Source organism: Danio rerio, chromosome 8, assembly GCF_049306965.1.
Source record: "Danio rerio strain Tuebingen ecotype United States chromosome 8, GRCz12tu, whole genome shotgun sequence".
Taxonomy (NCBI): domain Eukaryota; kingdom Metazoa; phylum Chordata; class Actinopteri; order Cypriniformes; family Danionidae; genus Danio; species Danio rerio.
The window spans coordinates 28369237-28386151 of NC_133183.1; the positions used below are offsets into that span (position 1 = coordinate 28369237).

A 16915-nucleotide genomic window follows, 5' to 3' on the forward strand; every position below is an offset into this window, starting at 1 on the left:
TTTACATGGACATCTGTAATCTAGTTATTTGCCTTATTGGACAATAATATAATTAAGGTGTTTACGTGTAGTGCTTTCATGTTAGTGTTTCCTGTAGTTTTAGGTGACTTTAACTGCAGTTCAGCAGTTTTACTTTCACTCATGAACATTTCATTCATGCCCCCATGACAAACTGTAGTATTGGGCGCAAATAAGGAGTAAGGACTGGTGAGAGTGTTTTGGAATTTAATAACACACGCCGACTGGAAGAAAAAAAACTTCTGCATTTCACAATGTATGTGTGCGTGGTCCTTTACTGACAGCCGCGTGTGTGGATCTTATCCGAAAATATGGCGAAAAGTCCCACATGACGGTAATAGTTTGATCGCTGTGTTTACTTCAATAATGCCACTAATATATGCAAACTCCATGTCTTAATTTTATTTCTGTTTAGTTCAGTTATGACTTTAGTCGAATTAAGGTAATCAAAAATAGCTGTTTACATGGTGACTCTTCATAAAAGTATTGTCACTTAATTATTCATTCATTTTCTTTTCGGCTTGGTCCCTTTATTAATTCGCCAACTCATCCAGCAGTTTTTTACGCAGTGGATGCCCTTCCAGCCGCAACCCATCTCTGGGAAACATCCACACACACACACTCATACTCATACACTATGGACAATTTAGCCTAACAAATTCCCCTGTACCGCATGTCTTTGGACTGTAGGGGAAACCGGAGCACCCGGAGGAAACCCACGCGAATGCAGGGAGAACATGCAAACTCCACACAGAAACACCAACCGAGCAGATCCGAGCCGAGGTTTGATCCAGCGGCCTTCTTGCTGTGAGGCAACAGCACAACCTACTGGACCACTGCGTCACCTAAAGTATTGTCACAATTGTATTAAAATCTATTAAAGTATTGTTGCCCATGTAAATGTACTCAATATTCGACTCAAACACACCGTCAGGGCTCTGCGAACTTGGCTTTGCGAAGCAGCATTTTCTGTATGTGCGTACATCAAAAGCAAGTATGCTATGGCTTACACTTATTGACAGTGAAAGATGATTTACAGTTAGTCGTGTTAGGGATCCAATGATGTTGTCCTCACAGAAACAGGCTCAGCCATCTGAATCAGGTGGGCTATATTTATGTCTCAATGTAATTAATGCTATTAAAACGCAGCAAGTACTAAAAGTTTGAAAACCCCTGCTCTAAATCAATCATAAATCTTTTGGCAGTTTGATAATGTTCTTCTTTTGTAAAATGTTAGTTGTTTTCATTCCTTTTGAAAGACATTCCACTCTTTTATGTTTAATTTTTAAGAGACAGCAGGTGAATAAAATACTCATTTTAATTAATAGGGTGTTTATGGGATCCTTAAAAGTACATTCCCCTATTTAATTCCAAAGTTCACATAGAGGTGGATTTGCGGTATGGTTTATGAAATAGCTGCAGGTGCAAGAAATCTAACGTTATACATAAAGAATATGACGTGATCCTTTAAGGCTCTTGCAGAGAAGTTCACATTAAAAGTCAGCAGTGATTAAACAATAAGAAAATGCAGAGATCTGGATTTGGCTTGGAGCCCATTTAGTGTGGTCTCATCTCAAGTCCCTGCTAACACTTGTCAAGAGACTCTCGCTTGAATAAATCAGTAAGCAGAATGAACAACCGCAGCAAGGACAAACCAATGTGTTCTCAATTAGCCGCCTCCTGATGTGCAAGACAGAGGCAAGGAAACAATGATGGGTGAGAAAGGGGACGTCCTGAAAAGAGAAAAAGGCGGAACGAGGAGATGTTGAGGTGATGCTTTGCCCCAGATGGTTTATGGTTAATGGTGTAATTATCTGCTTTTGAAGCTTAACAAAGAGCGTCTGGAACTAAATGCTCATCCCAGTTAGAGAAAGCGAGACGGGACGCCTGACAAGCTGATCTCTCTTTCGCTGTCTCTCGCTGTGCAATTGTGTGCTCGGTTGATCAGTTCAAAACAGGAAGTGGGCCGGTGGCGATATTGTCTGTCGCTCTCACCCGCTGTCTTGCCTCTTTCTCTTTCTCGCTTCTCTTCTTTCAACATAATCCACCATTCATCGCTCCATTCATCCTGAAATCCCAAACGGCATGGTCACAGATGCATACACACACACTGCATTCTCATTAACACATGTGCTAGCGCAAACACAAGCTGAATGCATTCACACAGACTCATCATTGCCATTGAGACCTTGAACGAAGGCCCAAAACGCACACACACACACACGCTGCACACCTCTGTGGGATTGGGCTTTGAAAGAGATGCCTCGGCGCTCACATCACCATTGGGTTTGTTTGGTGTGGGGCTCAAAGGGAGTGAAATTCTTTTGTGTGTGTTTTGAATAGAAACTGAAGGCAAACATTACTTATTTTGTGGTCTTTAACCTAGCACTGACCACACAGCTTTAGAGAAAAGACTTTGCAAAATATGCTGCTATTTTTTGTTTATTTAGAGTCTAAAAAGTCAACACAAAAGGAGGTAATTAAATGAGCAGTGGTTTGGGTGAATTTAACTACGTTCAGAATTTAGGGTCAGTTTTAATATATTTTATTCCTGGACTTGTGGAGCTGTGCATAGATGAATTTGCTCTTTAGTGTTTGGACTTTCAGCAGTGAAAATTAAACCACAATGAAGTGAACTACACTGAACTTCAACTCTGAAAACTGGGCTGACACAGTTTCAATCTACTAGAACTTCTATGTTAAGCTGTTTTGACACAATCTACATTGCAAAAGCGCTATAGAAATAAACATGAATTGAATTTAATTAAGCTTAACTTATATTTTATATAGATTCAAAGTAACAGTTAGAAATGTAAAAGACTTCAAAAAGACATTTTAAATAGAACAATTATAATTTCTGTATACGTAAAACTAAAGCCATTCTGTTGCTTAAAGAGCCCCTATTTTGCATTATAAAAGGTCATATTTTGGTTTTGGGAGTCTCCAACAACAGGCTGAAATGCATGCAAGGTCAAAAAACACTTTCATTGTCTTCTAATATGCATTTATTTTGATCTAATTATTTCAATGACTCCCATTTGATTCATTTAGCGATTCATTTGTTCCCACACCTCTCCTGTGCGTGAGGCTATAGATATATAATCTGTTGTCCCAATGCAGGAATGCATTGGAATGTTATTGGAATGTTATCATTTGATTGAATGGGCGTTATCAGTGATTATCAGCTGATAGATTTGGGCCAGTAGGGGCCTTCTGCGTATACTAGTAGGGTCAGAAGGCTATTATCATTCATCCACATGGTTAATCAGCTATAGATCGCATATGGCTGGGGCCGGAAGTTAACGAGAATTATTTATATTTATTACATTTCCTATTAATTGTATTTTATTAACGTCTACTCCAACCCTAAACCCAACCGTCACAGTAATGTAAAAACAGATCTGGAGTCTTTTCTATTAATTTAGCTGATTAAGCATGTGTATGGTTTCACAGAGATGGGCTGCGGCTGGAAGGGCATCCGCTGCGTAAAAGCTTGCTAGATAAGTTGGCGGTTCATTCCGCTGTGGCGACCCGGATTAATAAAGGGACTAAGCCGACAAGAAAATGAATGAATGAAGCATGTGTATGGCCTACAAGTAAGTGCAGAAGGCCCCTACTGAGCCATATCCATCAGCTAATAACCACTGATAACGCCCATTCAATCGAGTGATAACATTCAAAGCGGGTGACTAAAGTGTTACTGCTGTATTATTTTTGGTCAATGAATACATTATCAATTTAGTGGAACAGTGGTGAAAACCACAAGCAAGATGTCAGAAGCACCAACAATGTTTTCGAGTACAAAAGGATTTAATGCCCTTAGGCTTTAAGAATTGCTGCTTTTTGGCAGTTTCTCAAATGTTGTTAAAATGACAAGACTGCTGAACTGTGCTGGGTGATTTATTTATTCACTTTTTATTTGTTGTTGTTGTTGCCTTTTTTTTTGTGCAAGGGTATTGCAATAATATATCAAATAAATCTCTTCTTGTCTACCACAGAAAAAATAAGGTCATGTTTGGATTGACAGGAGGATAAATAAATGATGACAGAATCATTTTAGGGTGAAGTAACTCTTTAAAGGAATTCGTAAAGAATCTTAGGATTTGCACAGAGACTCTGCATCAGTCAATCATGATGATAAAGGTTTAGTTTGAGCATGTAGGAGTTGTGAAATCCGTTTCACATATCACAGCGTTTCTCAATCATTCCTTTGCGCACACACACACACACACACACACACACACACACACACACACACACACACACACACGCACACACACACACACACACACACACACACACACACACACACACATTCCAGTAGGTACCCATGCATCACTGGCTTGTCTTTCTGTTAGCACAGTAATAGGAGTAGGATTCAGGTTGTGTGTGTGTGTGTGCATGTGTGTCTATGTGTGTGTTTGACACTTGTTTGATGCTCTTCTGTCACACAGAGTATGTGAAGGCCAGAGAGTCTTTCAAATCAGCTGACGGTTAATCAGGATGGAGGTCAAGACCCTTGACCATGAAGTTATCCATGTTGTCGTCTCCTACCCAGACACAAAAAACAGAGCTCAAACTAGCCTTATACACACAGAAATGCTCTCACCCACGCTTCTTCTAACAGACGGCAGGCTGTAGTTCTTAAAGGAGACATGCTGTGGAAATACAGTACAGCAAACAATGCTCTGTCACTCTGGATATGCTTGCCAGTTTATTCCACCAGAAACAGTCAAGGTAAAAGCTATTAAACTTTTGTTCAATGCACCCTTCTGCAGAATGCAGGTTTTTAGAGGACACAAAAGTATTAAGTAGGGAATTTTGAAGAAGAAGTTGTTGAGAAGGTTGTTTTGTAGGTAAATATTGGTGCGTTGATTTTTATGGAAGTGGCTATTGGCAGCCAGTGTACATTGTTGAACAGAGGTGTGATATGCAGCATTTATAGGTTGTTAAAGACACCTTTGGCATCATATTTTGAATCTGTTACAGAAGCTTGATCGTTGATAGATGGATGGCTGGGAGGCCAGCCAAGAGTGCATTGCAATAATCCAGCCAGGAACAAGAGTTTGAGCAAGGAATTGTTTAGCATGCTTTGAAAGGTAGGCTCTGATGCACATAACACTGTACATAGCATGATGTGTGCTGTTCTAGTAAATTGGTCTGTGATTGTCTGTTCTGCTGATTATCAATAATAACTTCAGGTTTCTGATTGTCCTGAAATCAGTTATGGTTGATGCAGAAAGCTGGATGTAGAGATGTTGTGTTAAAAGCCCTTCATCCAGCAAGAAATGTCTGACAGACATGCTGATACAGTGTATGAGTAGCTATCATAGGCTCATCAGGCTGGAATGAGAGGTAGACTTAGCAAATCATAGCATGATATAGTGTCATTATGGAGTTATTAGAATAATAGCGATGGGAAAAGCCATGCTTTTGACTGACAAACCCTAGTGGTGCCATGTAGATCAGTGGTCCCCAAACTTTTTATCACCACAGACCGGTCAATGCTTTACAATTTTTCCACGGACCAAAAGGTTGCTAGGTGACCATCAACCATTTTCTCAGAGGATGAAAAGCTCACAAAATATTTCTGTCACTCTGATACAAGTTTTATTTCTGGAAAAAATTACGAAGCTTCAGTTCTTTTCAAGTGACTCGTGGTGCATTTCCGGAATTATTTCAACTGGGCGCGTCTGGAAGGTGTGAGTGTGCAAGCAGTGCACCTCCATTGGAAATAACAAACTTGCGCAAACTCTAGAAAAGCGATATGCGAATGGCCCTAAAAGAAGGGGTAGTGGTATCCCTATTCTCTTTAGCTTGAAGGCGTAGGGCTAAGGGCAAGGGGTATACACCCCTTCAAACGAAGATTTTTAGGACCACACTCAAAACCAAGGAGTAAGAAAATTTTCCCAGAATTAGCAGCCACAGCTGCACCCGGAAGTAAGGAGATCCACTAATTAGTATTTTTTGTCATTATTACGAACTTTTACAACAAACAAACAAGTTTTGACATATTCATAACCGTGTTTGTGTTTTACCATCATGCTTTTAAACAAAACGCTAAAATAAAAACGATCTATTCGCGATCTATAATCCCTAATAATAACTTCTGTACAGCAGACCCACAACATTCTGACACTCGATGACACTGGAATACCCTGTCAGAAAGTTTAGTGGCTGTCAATGGGCTTTTTACAGTGTCTGCTATAATGTTAATGTTGTTTCTGGTGGGTTTACATTGATGAATATGGCCACTGTGTTAAATACACAGTATTACGATCTTATTACCACATTAGATCATTATGATAACATAATATATGCCTTCTGTCATTTCCTGAAGATTAATACCAAAAAAATAGCACAACTGGAATCACTCCAGCAGTCGTGATCGTTTGATCTCATATTAAGCAAGAGATGGCGATGACGTGTGCAGGTGCTGTAGTGCTGTCCCAATTCTTAGGGGTAAATTTTGAAGCCCTTCCCCTTAACCCTCGGTTGTAAGGTCCTAGGGGAAGGGGTAGGGGTACAAAAATAGAATTGGGATTGGGCCTAAATCTTGCCACTTGTTAACGTCACTTATCCAAAACACCTTGAAACACCTGTTGGAAAGGTACCAGAGTGAAGGCATGTGCTAATGATGTAAGTGCAAATAAAACTGAAGAAGAAATGGTTTGTATAAGATGGAACAGGACCATCCCGACAAATAGTAGAATGATTGGAAAGAATTAGTTTACAAACCAATGCCTACCGGAGCAGAGATGCATCTATTGTACAGGATATATAGGTTATCATAATGTATATAAAAATACTCAATATTATTACAATTACCACTTTAACATAGCGGTAGGTAGCACGATCACCTCAAGAAGGTTGCTGGTTCAAGCCTCGGCTAAATCAGTTGGCATTTCTGTGTGGAGTTTGCATGTTTTCCCCGTGTTCGTGTGGGTTTCCTCCGGGTGCTCCAGTTTCCCCACAAGTCCAAAGAAAAGTGGTACAGGTAAATTGGGTAAGCTAAATTGTCTGTAGTCCATGAGTGTGAATGGATGTTTCCCATCAATGGTTTGCAGCTGGTACAGCATCTGCTGCATAAAACATATGCTGGATAAGTTGTCGGTTCATTCTGCTGTGGCAGCCCCAGATTAATAAAGGGACTAAGCCGAAAATGAATGAATGAATGAATGAATAAAAAAATGTCTTAATGAACTTACATTTTTTTTTGCACATTCACAAAAGTCTGTGTTGTAAATATGTATTGTGATAAAAAAGGCAGTTATTCGAGAATATTTTCCACACAAGCAGCTCATGATATTAGTGTTATTCATTTTTTTAATGCTGTTTATGGCTGGTACATTTTCCTAAGCCAGTGTCAGGTTTGGCAAATTGTGACTTTTCAGACTATAAAAACCATCTGTCTTCTTGTGTTTTTCTTTAATGTAAAAAAAAAATGTTTTATGTAATTTAAGCTCATATTCTTTTGGATTTGAAGGGAAGCATCTGATAATAATTCTGGTCTGAATCTTGTAATGGGAAAGAACCATGATAACATTTGAAAATGTGTTTATGTGTAAGCGGAATTCATGGGTGGATGTGCACCGCTCTCCATTTAATGCTTGTTAGTTTTAAAGCAATTCTGTAGATTAGCTTCGAATGCTGCTAATTAACATGGTTACCGTTGCACCCGTTCTGCAGAAAGAGGAGGTACGCGTATGTTTTTGTTAGGGTTTTCAGATAAGCAGTGCATGACCACATCACAGACGTGCCGCTTGGCAGAGCTCCACAATCCTGCTGCATTACAACTCATGCATGCCGTCTGATCTTAACAGCAAATTCCAGCCCTAGTCTGAATCTCACAGAGAGCTCTACGTTTATTAAAGGGATAGTTAACTCAAAAAATGTGAATTATGTCATTATTCGCTCACCGCCATTTCTCTCTAAGACCTGTTTTTACTTGCTTTCTGCCAGACTGAGCTGGTTATGGTTTTCCCATGTGATGAATGGAAATGGAACAGTGAAAGCTTCAAAATACTACCATAAAAGTGGTCTATTTGACTAGTGTGCTTTTCCCAAAGTTCTTTGATGCCATACAATAGCTCTGTGTGAAAGACAGACCTCCAGTGAGCTGTAACTGCTGCGAGCGGATCCTTCAGTCATTCACAACTGGGTCCAAATAATTCAGACCTTTTTAATGAAAAAAAAAAAAAAACGAAATTTAAGAATAATTTTGCTGTTGCAGTACAGCCAAAACCTCCTCTGAATATGAATATAGGCACATATAGTGCGTCTGGAAAGTAATCATAGCGCTTCACTGTTTTCACATTTTTTAATGTAAGTCTTATTCCAAAATGCATTAAATTCATTTGATTCCTCAAAATTCTACACACAATACCCCATAATGACAATGTGAATAAGTATTTTTTGAAATTGTTGCAAATTTATTAAAAATAAAAAACCTCTAAATTGAGCTCGGGTACATTCTGTTTCCACTTATCATTCTTGAGATGTTTCTGCAGCTTAATTGGAGTTCACCTGTGCTAAATTCAGTTGATTTGACATGATTTGAAAAGGCATACACCTGTCTATATAAGGTCCCAGGGTTGACAGTGCATGTCAAAGCACAAACCAAGCATGAAGACAAAGGAATTGTCTGTAGACCTCGGATACAGGATTGTCTGAGAGAAAGGATTGTTATGAGACAAAAAACTGGGAAAGGTTCCAGAAAAATTTCTGCTACTCAGAAAGTTCCAATGAGCACAGTGGCCTCCATCATCTGTAAGTGGAAGATGGTGGGAACCATCAGGACTCTTCCTAGACCTGGCCGGCCATCTGAGCAAGATCAAGTGATCAAGGGAGAAGGAGCTTAGTCAAGGAGATGATCAATAACCCGATGATCACTCTGTCTGAGCTCCAGCATTCTTTTGTGGAGAGAGGAGAACCTTACAGAAGGATAAACATCTGTGCAGCCATCCTCCAATCAGGCCTGTATGGTAGAGTGGCCAGACGGAAGCCACCCCCCACCTGGAATTTGCTAAAAGGCATCTGAAGGACTCTCAGACCATAGGAAACACAATTCTCTGGTCTGATGAGACCAAAATTGAACTCTTTGGAGTGAATGCCAGGGGTTACATTTGGAGAAAATCAGGCACCACTCATCACCAGGCTAATACCATCCCTACAGTGAAGCATGGTGGTGGCAGCATCATGCTTTGGGGATGTTTTTCAGTAGCAGGAACTGGAAGACTAGTCAGGATAGAGGGAAAGATGAATGCAGCAATGTACAGAGGCATCCTGAATGAAAACCTGCTTCAGAGTACTCTTGACCTCTGACTAGGTCAGGGCAACGGTTCATTTTCCAGCAGGACAATGACCCACAGCACATCGCCAAAATATCAATGGAGTGGCTTCACTACAACTCTGTGAATGTCCTTGAGTGGCCCAGCCAGAGCCCAGACCTAAATCGTATTAAACATCTCTGGAGAGATCTGAAAATGGCTGTACACTGTCCCTTCCCATCCAACCTGATAGAGCTTGAGAGGTACTGCAAAGAGGAATAAGCAAGAAATTCCCAAAGACAGGTTTGCCAAGCTTGTGGCATCATATTTAAAAAGACTTGAGGCTGTAATTGCTGCCAAATGTGCATCAACAAAGTATTGATCAAAGGCTGTGAATACTGATGTACATGTAATTTTTCAAGTTTTTTATTTTTAATAAATTTGCAACAATTTAAAAAAAAAAAATTCACATTGTCATTATGGGGTATTGTATGTAGAACTGTGTAGAAATGTACTGTATATATAATATAATATAATATAATATAATATAATATAATATAATATAATATAATATAATATAATATATACTGTGTCTCTAAAAAAACAAGCAATAATATATCATACAAAAATAAGACTGCTTATTGTGCTGCAGAAATAAGAATGAATGCATTTCGTACAGGAATAACAGCGCAATCTGTGTAGTTCTTTTATTTACTTTTCTTTGCGATGACGTAATGATGGTGTAATGATGGTTTTTTTTTTTAGCTGCGTAAGGCCTAAATGAAAATGGTGTTTTCGAATGAAGAGTTTGATCAACATATTATATAATTACATCCATTTGTGATCTAATTACAAAATATAATTAAAGTTGGAGGTATTTTGACGAAATTCTGACAGAATTAATTTTGCTTGGATTTTTTTATATTGTGTATATTACATTATTTAATTTTCCAAAAAAGTAGCAGTGCAGATTTTATTAGTTATTAACTCATGAATTGGACATTGATGCCGTCCAACTTTCTGCTGTGGATCACAAAAGAAAATAACTCATTTGTTTTTTTGAATAACATAAGAATGAAGAAATGTTGACATAGGTTGCCTTCTTTAGGTGAACTATCCCTTTAAAAACATGTTTGATGACAGTTTACTGTCATGATGAAACTATTTACACAGAGCTGAAATGTAGCCAGATGGAAGGTGTTAAGAAGATGAGTAGAGCTGGACTGTATTTAGTTAGTTGATGTCGCTCCTGCTTGGTTAATATCACTTTCTCCTACTTCTCTCATTCATCCCCTTGAAAGCACATCCCACGGCTCACGGCTTCACTCAGCACACCTTCCGTCTTTCCTTTCATCTCTTCATCTCTCATCCCCTCATTTCCCTCCCCATTATTTTTGGATCCGTTCTGTTTTCTCTTGACTTTTCTTCGCTCTCTTTCTCTCTGCTTTCTGTTCAGGGAGACGCCTAGTTTCTTCATGGAGGTCCTGCTTTCCGTGGCTCAATTCAGGGTTACTGGGCTCATGAGTCCCTAATGTTGGGGGTCTTTTTTTCCTCTACGATGATTACTTTGGGGCCAATGAATGCTTCAGGGTCCACCGAGCTTTGTAGGGGCCCCTATTCTAGCTTGAAGACCTACACTCACACACAGTTGTTGTCTACTTGACTGCTAAACACCTGTTTGTAATAGTGTGTGTTTTAATGTTTATATCTAGTGACAGGGGGTGGGCTTATTGTGGATTTAATAGTTTATATTTGTTCTGTTGTCTAGTTTATCTAATTTGTCTTTTTCTGTGTTGTCTCTTTGTCTACTTCTCTGTATGTGTGTGTGAGACCGGCTTGTGCATTAGAGAGATTGTGTAAAGTCAATATCTGTTTATGCAATAGAGTTGCTTAGGGACTTTTATTTGAGTCAAACATACGAAAGTGTTTTAAATGCTGCTAGAAGTTTCCATTTATTGGTTCGTTTTAAAATGAACACATTGTTTTACTTCAGTCTTATCGAAGAAAAGTTATTTTCCTCCAAACACAAACAGTCCCGGGTCTGGCTGCTCTCTTTTTTGATGTTTTACAGAGGTTTTCCTCCAGTGTGTTTCATTGTGTTTAACTGAAGGTCACACTTTTCCAAGAAACAGACAAAATATGCACTAAAACCAACCTCTTCCTGGCTCTGTCATCCAGAGGTCAATTTATTAAATCCAATATTTAATTTAAAAAAATCCCTCGAAAATGTTAATATGATAATTACGGCTGCTGCAATATACTGTTCATAATCTTAAAGATTAACAATGAATAGTACATATATGTGAGTGGCACGGTGGCTCTGTGGTTAGCACTGTAACCTCCCAATAAGAAGGTGCTAGTTTGAGTACAGTTGGCATTTCTGTGTAGAGTTTGCAAGGAGTTTTTTTTTCCCCGTTCACTTGGGTATCCTCAGGGTGCTCCTGTTTCCCCCACAGTCCAAAGACATGCGCTATAGGTGAATTGGGTAAACAAAATTGGACGTAGTGTATGAGTGTGTGTATCAATGTGAGAGTGTGTGGGTGTTTCCCAGTACTGGGTTGTGGCTGGGTGGGCATCCGCTATGTAAACATATGCTGGAATAGTTGGCGATTGATTCTGCTGTGGTCACCCCTGATAAATAAGTGACTGAGCCAAAGAAAATCGAATGAATGAGAACCCGATTATATGACACACAATAATAAGAATGTCTAGAAGTCCCATTTTTTTCTAAAACAGCCCCAACTCTATATAGTCCCCCTTACTGTATATGAAAAAACATATTTTAATCCATAATTTTCCGGAATTGTCTTTATTGCTGAGTGTAGAGCAATTACAAGTATTTTATCAGATTAGTACAATCTATTCAAAGGTTGTCAATCAATTCAAAGCAATATTTTGGAGAATCTATTAATGTCTGATGTGAAGACGCTGTGCTACTACTTCATTCATTCATTCATTCATTTTCTTGTCGGCTTAGTCCCTTTATTAATCTGAGGTCGCCACAGCAGAATGAACCGCCAACTTATTCAGCAAGTTTTTACGCATCGGATGCCCTTCCAGCCGCAACCCATCTCTGGGAAACATTCACACACACATTCACACACACACTCATACACTATGGATAATTTAGCCTACCCAATTCACCTGTACCACATGTCTTTGGACTGTGGGGGAAACAGGAGCACCCGGAGGAAACCCACTCGAAGGCAGGGAGAACATGCAAACTCCACACAGAAACGCCAGCTGAGCTGAGGTTCAGGCGACCCAGCGACCTTCTTGCTGTGAGGCGACAGCACTACCTACTGCGCCACTGCCTCGCCCTGTGCTACTACTTATATTATAAAAATCATAACTGAGATGGTTTTAGGTAACCCAGGCTCATTCTGATTAGGTACCCCTATATACATTTCTGGAGAGCACCAAATACGTCCCAGGAGTTTTTGTTTTCGTGAATCCACCAGAGGCCGCTGTGTACAATTTTACAGATCTCAAATTTCTCTCGCAAGTGCCATTTAAGCCTGCTGTTCTCACGTAAATCCAACAGAGGCCGCTGTCGACTGACTGATTTACTGACTGATCAACCGACCAATAAACCCCACCCTTCCCCTTCCCCAAACCCAAGCAATAGTGTTTTCAATAGCACCAACTGACCCGCCTACCCCCTTCCTTAAACCCAACCGCAGTGTTTTCAAAAGCAAAAGATTTTTACCACATTTTCAGATGTTACCACATTCTCACCCTGTTATTTACTTGTTAATTTTATTTTTTTAGCTTTTGTTTTTGTCTGCCTGCTTTCTGCAACTGTTTTTCATTAGACTTGAACACTGTTGCTCAGGTCAACTCAGTCTCCAGAAATGTATATAGAGCTACGTTTTCAGAATAAGCCTATGTAGGTAATAGGCAAAAAGGACAATAGAAGGTTTAAATTAATAGTAAAATTGAAATGTATCTCAAGAGCGGTTCTGATTGCAGATTGAAAGGTTTATGTTTAGCAGCAGGGTTAGGATTGAGAATAGTAAGTTCTACAGAAACCAATAAATATATATATATTGCATACATGTGAGTGTTTGGGAAAGTTACTATTAAAAAGTAATCCATTATAATCTTGCATTACTTCTTTACAAACTAAACATGTTTCTTAGTTACTTTTTAATAAAACAAATGAGTTTTTATTTTTGTATACGTTTCCACTTTTGTTTTAACTATTTCTTCTGGGCTGGGATTTGTAATTAAATTGTTTTTAAATAATATAAGCCATAGAATTACTGTAAATCATGTTTTCACAGCTCTTCAGACAAAAAGTTACTCAGGTTTATTTTGGAAATGATATAGTAATGGATCATTTCAGTCACTTGAAAAAGTAATCTGATAACTTAACTCCCGTTCTTTAATGCATTACTCCAACACTGCGCATGTGTGTCTGTGTGGTGTGTTTGTGTGTAAGTGAGAGAGTGCATATGTGTATGTGTAAGGAAAGAATCCCCTTACTGGTAACTGTAGTAAAGCTGAGGTCTACACAGGTCAGCTAAAGGTGTTCGCATCGGCACAACAGGGAAATCAGGGAAGAAGACGACAGCTTCACAGAGATGCAACAGGAAAGCTGTGATTGGTGGTTTGGGCTTCCAGAGAGTGGGACACGGGGTCAAACTGACAGTCCAGTGAGCACACACAGTTTGATAGGCTACCTGCTGTGGAATCAGTGCAGTGCTCAGGGACTGCATTTAGAGGAAAAGAGGTATAAAGGTTGAGGAAGACAGGAGAAAGGGATGCTCGGGGTCACTCATGTGTTTGCCATGTGTGGGGAAAAACAGAAGACAGTCCTCGCATGAAAGAAGTGCTGTTTTTGTGTGTTTCAAGTCAGCATGAAATTAAAATGAAGACTGTTTACATTCCTAATAAAGGCTCCAGTTATTATTACGAATGATTCATCAGTGCATCTGTGGTCTTTTATTAAAATGTAATAACTTGCTCCACCTTTGAAGTAGCTTTTTAAAAAGCTCTTATTTTTGAGTTACTCAATGTCTATCATGTGTAGACATCTTTTGGTGATTCATTAATTCTACTTACAAAAAACCCTACTGAATTAAAGTGGTTGAAACTAGCATTTCGTGTTGACTAAGTAAGAGGCACTGGTTATCTGCCATAACAGTTTGAAGTCAAAATTATTAGCCCTCCTGTGATTTTTTTTATTTTTATTTTTTTTAATAAATATTTCCCAAATGATGCTTAACTAAGTAAGGAATTTTTCACAGTATTTTCTACAATATTTTTTCTTCTGGAGAAAGTCTTATTTGTTTTATTTTGGCTAAAATAAAAACAGTTTTCAAGATTTCAATATTATTAGGCCAATTATTCAATATTATTATTATTTTTTCAATTGTCCACAAAACAAATCATCATTATACAATGACTTAATTACTAACTTGCTTAATTAACCTAGTCAAGCCTTTAAATGTCACTTTAAGCTGAATACTAGTAACTTGTTAAATACCTAGTAAAATATTATGCACTGTCTTCATAGAAAAGATAAAAACGGGGCAAATAATTCTGACAACAACTGCATATTTAAACTTTTAGTTTTTACTTCTGAACTTATTTACCAGTATATTCTCTCTAGACTTAATGAAAAGCATGGGTATGACACCATTTAATTGATAATCTTACTTATTTGCTTATTGTTCATATAATAATTTCCTTTTATTATGTTAATAATACATATATTTTTTATTATGTGCAGGTTCAGATTACTTAAATGTGAGAAGATTAAGGAAAAAAGTTATATTGCTGTTAAGGATTAATATTTGTTGTTTCGAATAATAATTATTGTAAATGTAGGTATGCTGGTCCTATATATTGTACATACAGTGGTCATATTTTAAAATGTAAAAATATTTTACAGCTTTCAATTATCAATATGATTAATATTATGATGATTACTATTATTGTTACTTTTATTTAACACTGTATAATGTGTACCAGCAGTACCGTGGCACAGTGGGTAGCACAATCGCCTCACAAGCAAGAAGGTCGCTGGTTTGAGTCTTGGCTGGTTCAGTTGGCATTTCTGTGTAAAGTTTGCATGTCCTCCAGGTGCTCTGGTTTCCCCCACAAGTCCAAAGACAAGTGGTATAGGTGAGTTGGGTAAGCTAAATTGTCCGTTGTGAATGAGTGTGCATGGATGTTTCCCAGTGATGGGATGCAGCTGGAAGGGCATCCGCTGCGTAAAACATATGCTGGATAAGTTGGCGGTTCATTCCCCTGTGGTGACCCCAGATTAATAAAGGAACTAAGCCGAAAAGAAAATGAATGAATGAATAATGTGTAATTTATTATTATTTATGTTAAAATGTGAACAAGATGACTTTAACTTTGAAAAATACAGTAGTCATGTCTTAATTTATAACCCAACTAGGGTTACATACATAATAAATATGGAATGAGAGATTCTTACACTCATTTAATTTGTGTACCTACTTTAGCCCACAAAACAGTTGTCACATGGTGTCTGTCAGGTGTGTTTGGAGGCCAAGACATTAACAGAAATTTCAAGTTCAATTCAATGATGATTTATTAACATTACTTAAATACAATATTGCCAAAGAAATATGCATGTACACTAAGAAAATAAATTTATCTGTAAAAAAAAAAAAAAAATATATATATATATATATATATATATATATATATTAGGGGTGTAACGATACACAAAAGGCACGGTTCGGTTCGGTTGACGGTTTTGGAGCCACGGTTCGGTTCTGTTTGCTGTGGGGTTAGGGTTGATGTCATGTTAACAGCAATACTAAGGGACAATTCACTTAATAACAAGAACATCTTACTTTTTTCTTTATTAACTTTGTCATCGCATTTTTAGTACAGTCAGGATACCCGAGTAAACAACTAGAATTAAATAAATACCTCCAATATAGACTAGTCAGAAAAAAACTATTCTCTTTAGTGCAGCCATCTTAACTAAGTAAACTAAAATTAAATAAATAACTGCAGTGTAGACTAGTGAAAGATCTTCTTCAAAAACACCATAATATCCACATTCTCCGATGAGAGGCTTGATCTCTGTGCAGACACAGACGCTCATTTTTAATTATATGGTTTCATTTAGATAGATAGGCTAGGTTTCCGTTTAAATTAATGAAAAATATACATATAATGTGTTTGTAAAGTGTTTTTTCATGACATATTCACCAGTAAAATACATTGCGGTTGTGTCTGAAACTAATGTTAGGGTTGTAGCCGGCTGTATGTTTGCCTCTCGATCTCTCTCTCTCTCTCCCGCTCCCTCTATGCTGGTCATTTATGTAGGTCCGCCTTCATGACAGCTGATGCCGGTCATTTCTGTAGGTCCGCCTTTTTGACAGCTGATTGGTCAGGAGACCGATCTATCATCATTTGGCGACACAGCGCGGGAATGTATAAAGCATGTCAGGAAGAGCAGGAGAGAGAGCGCTTTTTCCTTTGATCTCGTTTTTCGTGTATTTTTCTGACATGATTATGATTTTCGTTGTTTTTGCTTAACTTTCGTCTGGGTAAAATTATTTTGCATTACTTTTGCCCACTTTAAGAAATTTTGTGAGGTTTGTACATTTTTATTTCAATTGATTTGTATATTATTT

General features: G+C 38.2%; 1 protein-coding gene across 4 annotated transcripts in view; it reads left to right on the forward strand.

Moving 5' to 3' along the window:
• The window catches only part of zgc:136971, a 47421-nt gene extending 41661 nt beyond the window's left edge, over positions 1–5760 (forward strand). For 3 of the 4 annotated variants that reach the window (XM_073909830.1, XM_073909834.1, XM_073909835.1), the window contains one exon: positions 4473–5760. In XM_073909830.1, coding sequence (XP_073765931.1) covers positions 4473–4509 — 37 coding nt within the window. In that variant the 3' untranslated portion in view covers positions 4510–5760. The remainder of the gene's footprint in view (positions 1–4472) is intronic. The other variant, XR_012383821.1, reaches the window with a different exon arrangement.
• The last annotated feature ends 11155 nt before the right edge of the window (positions 5761–16915 follow it).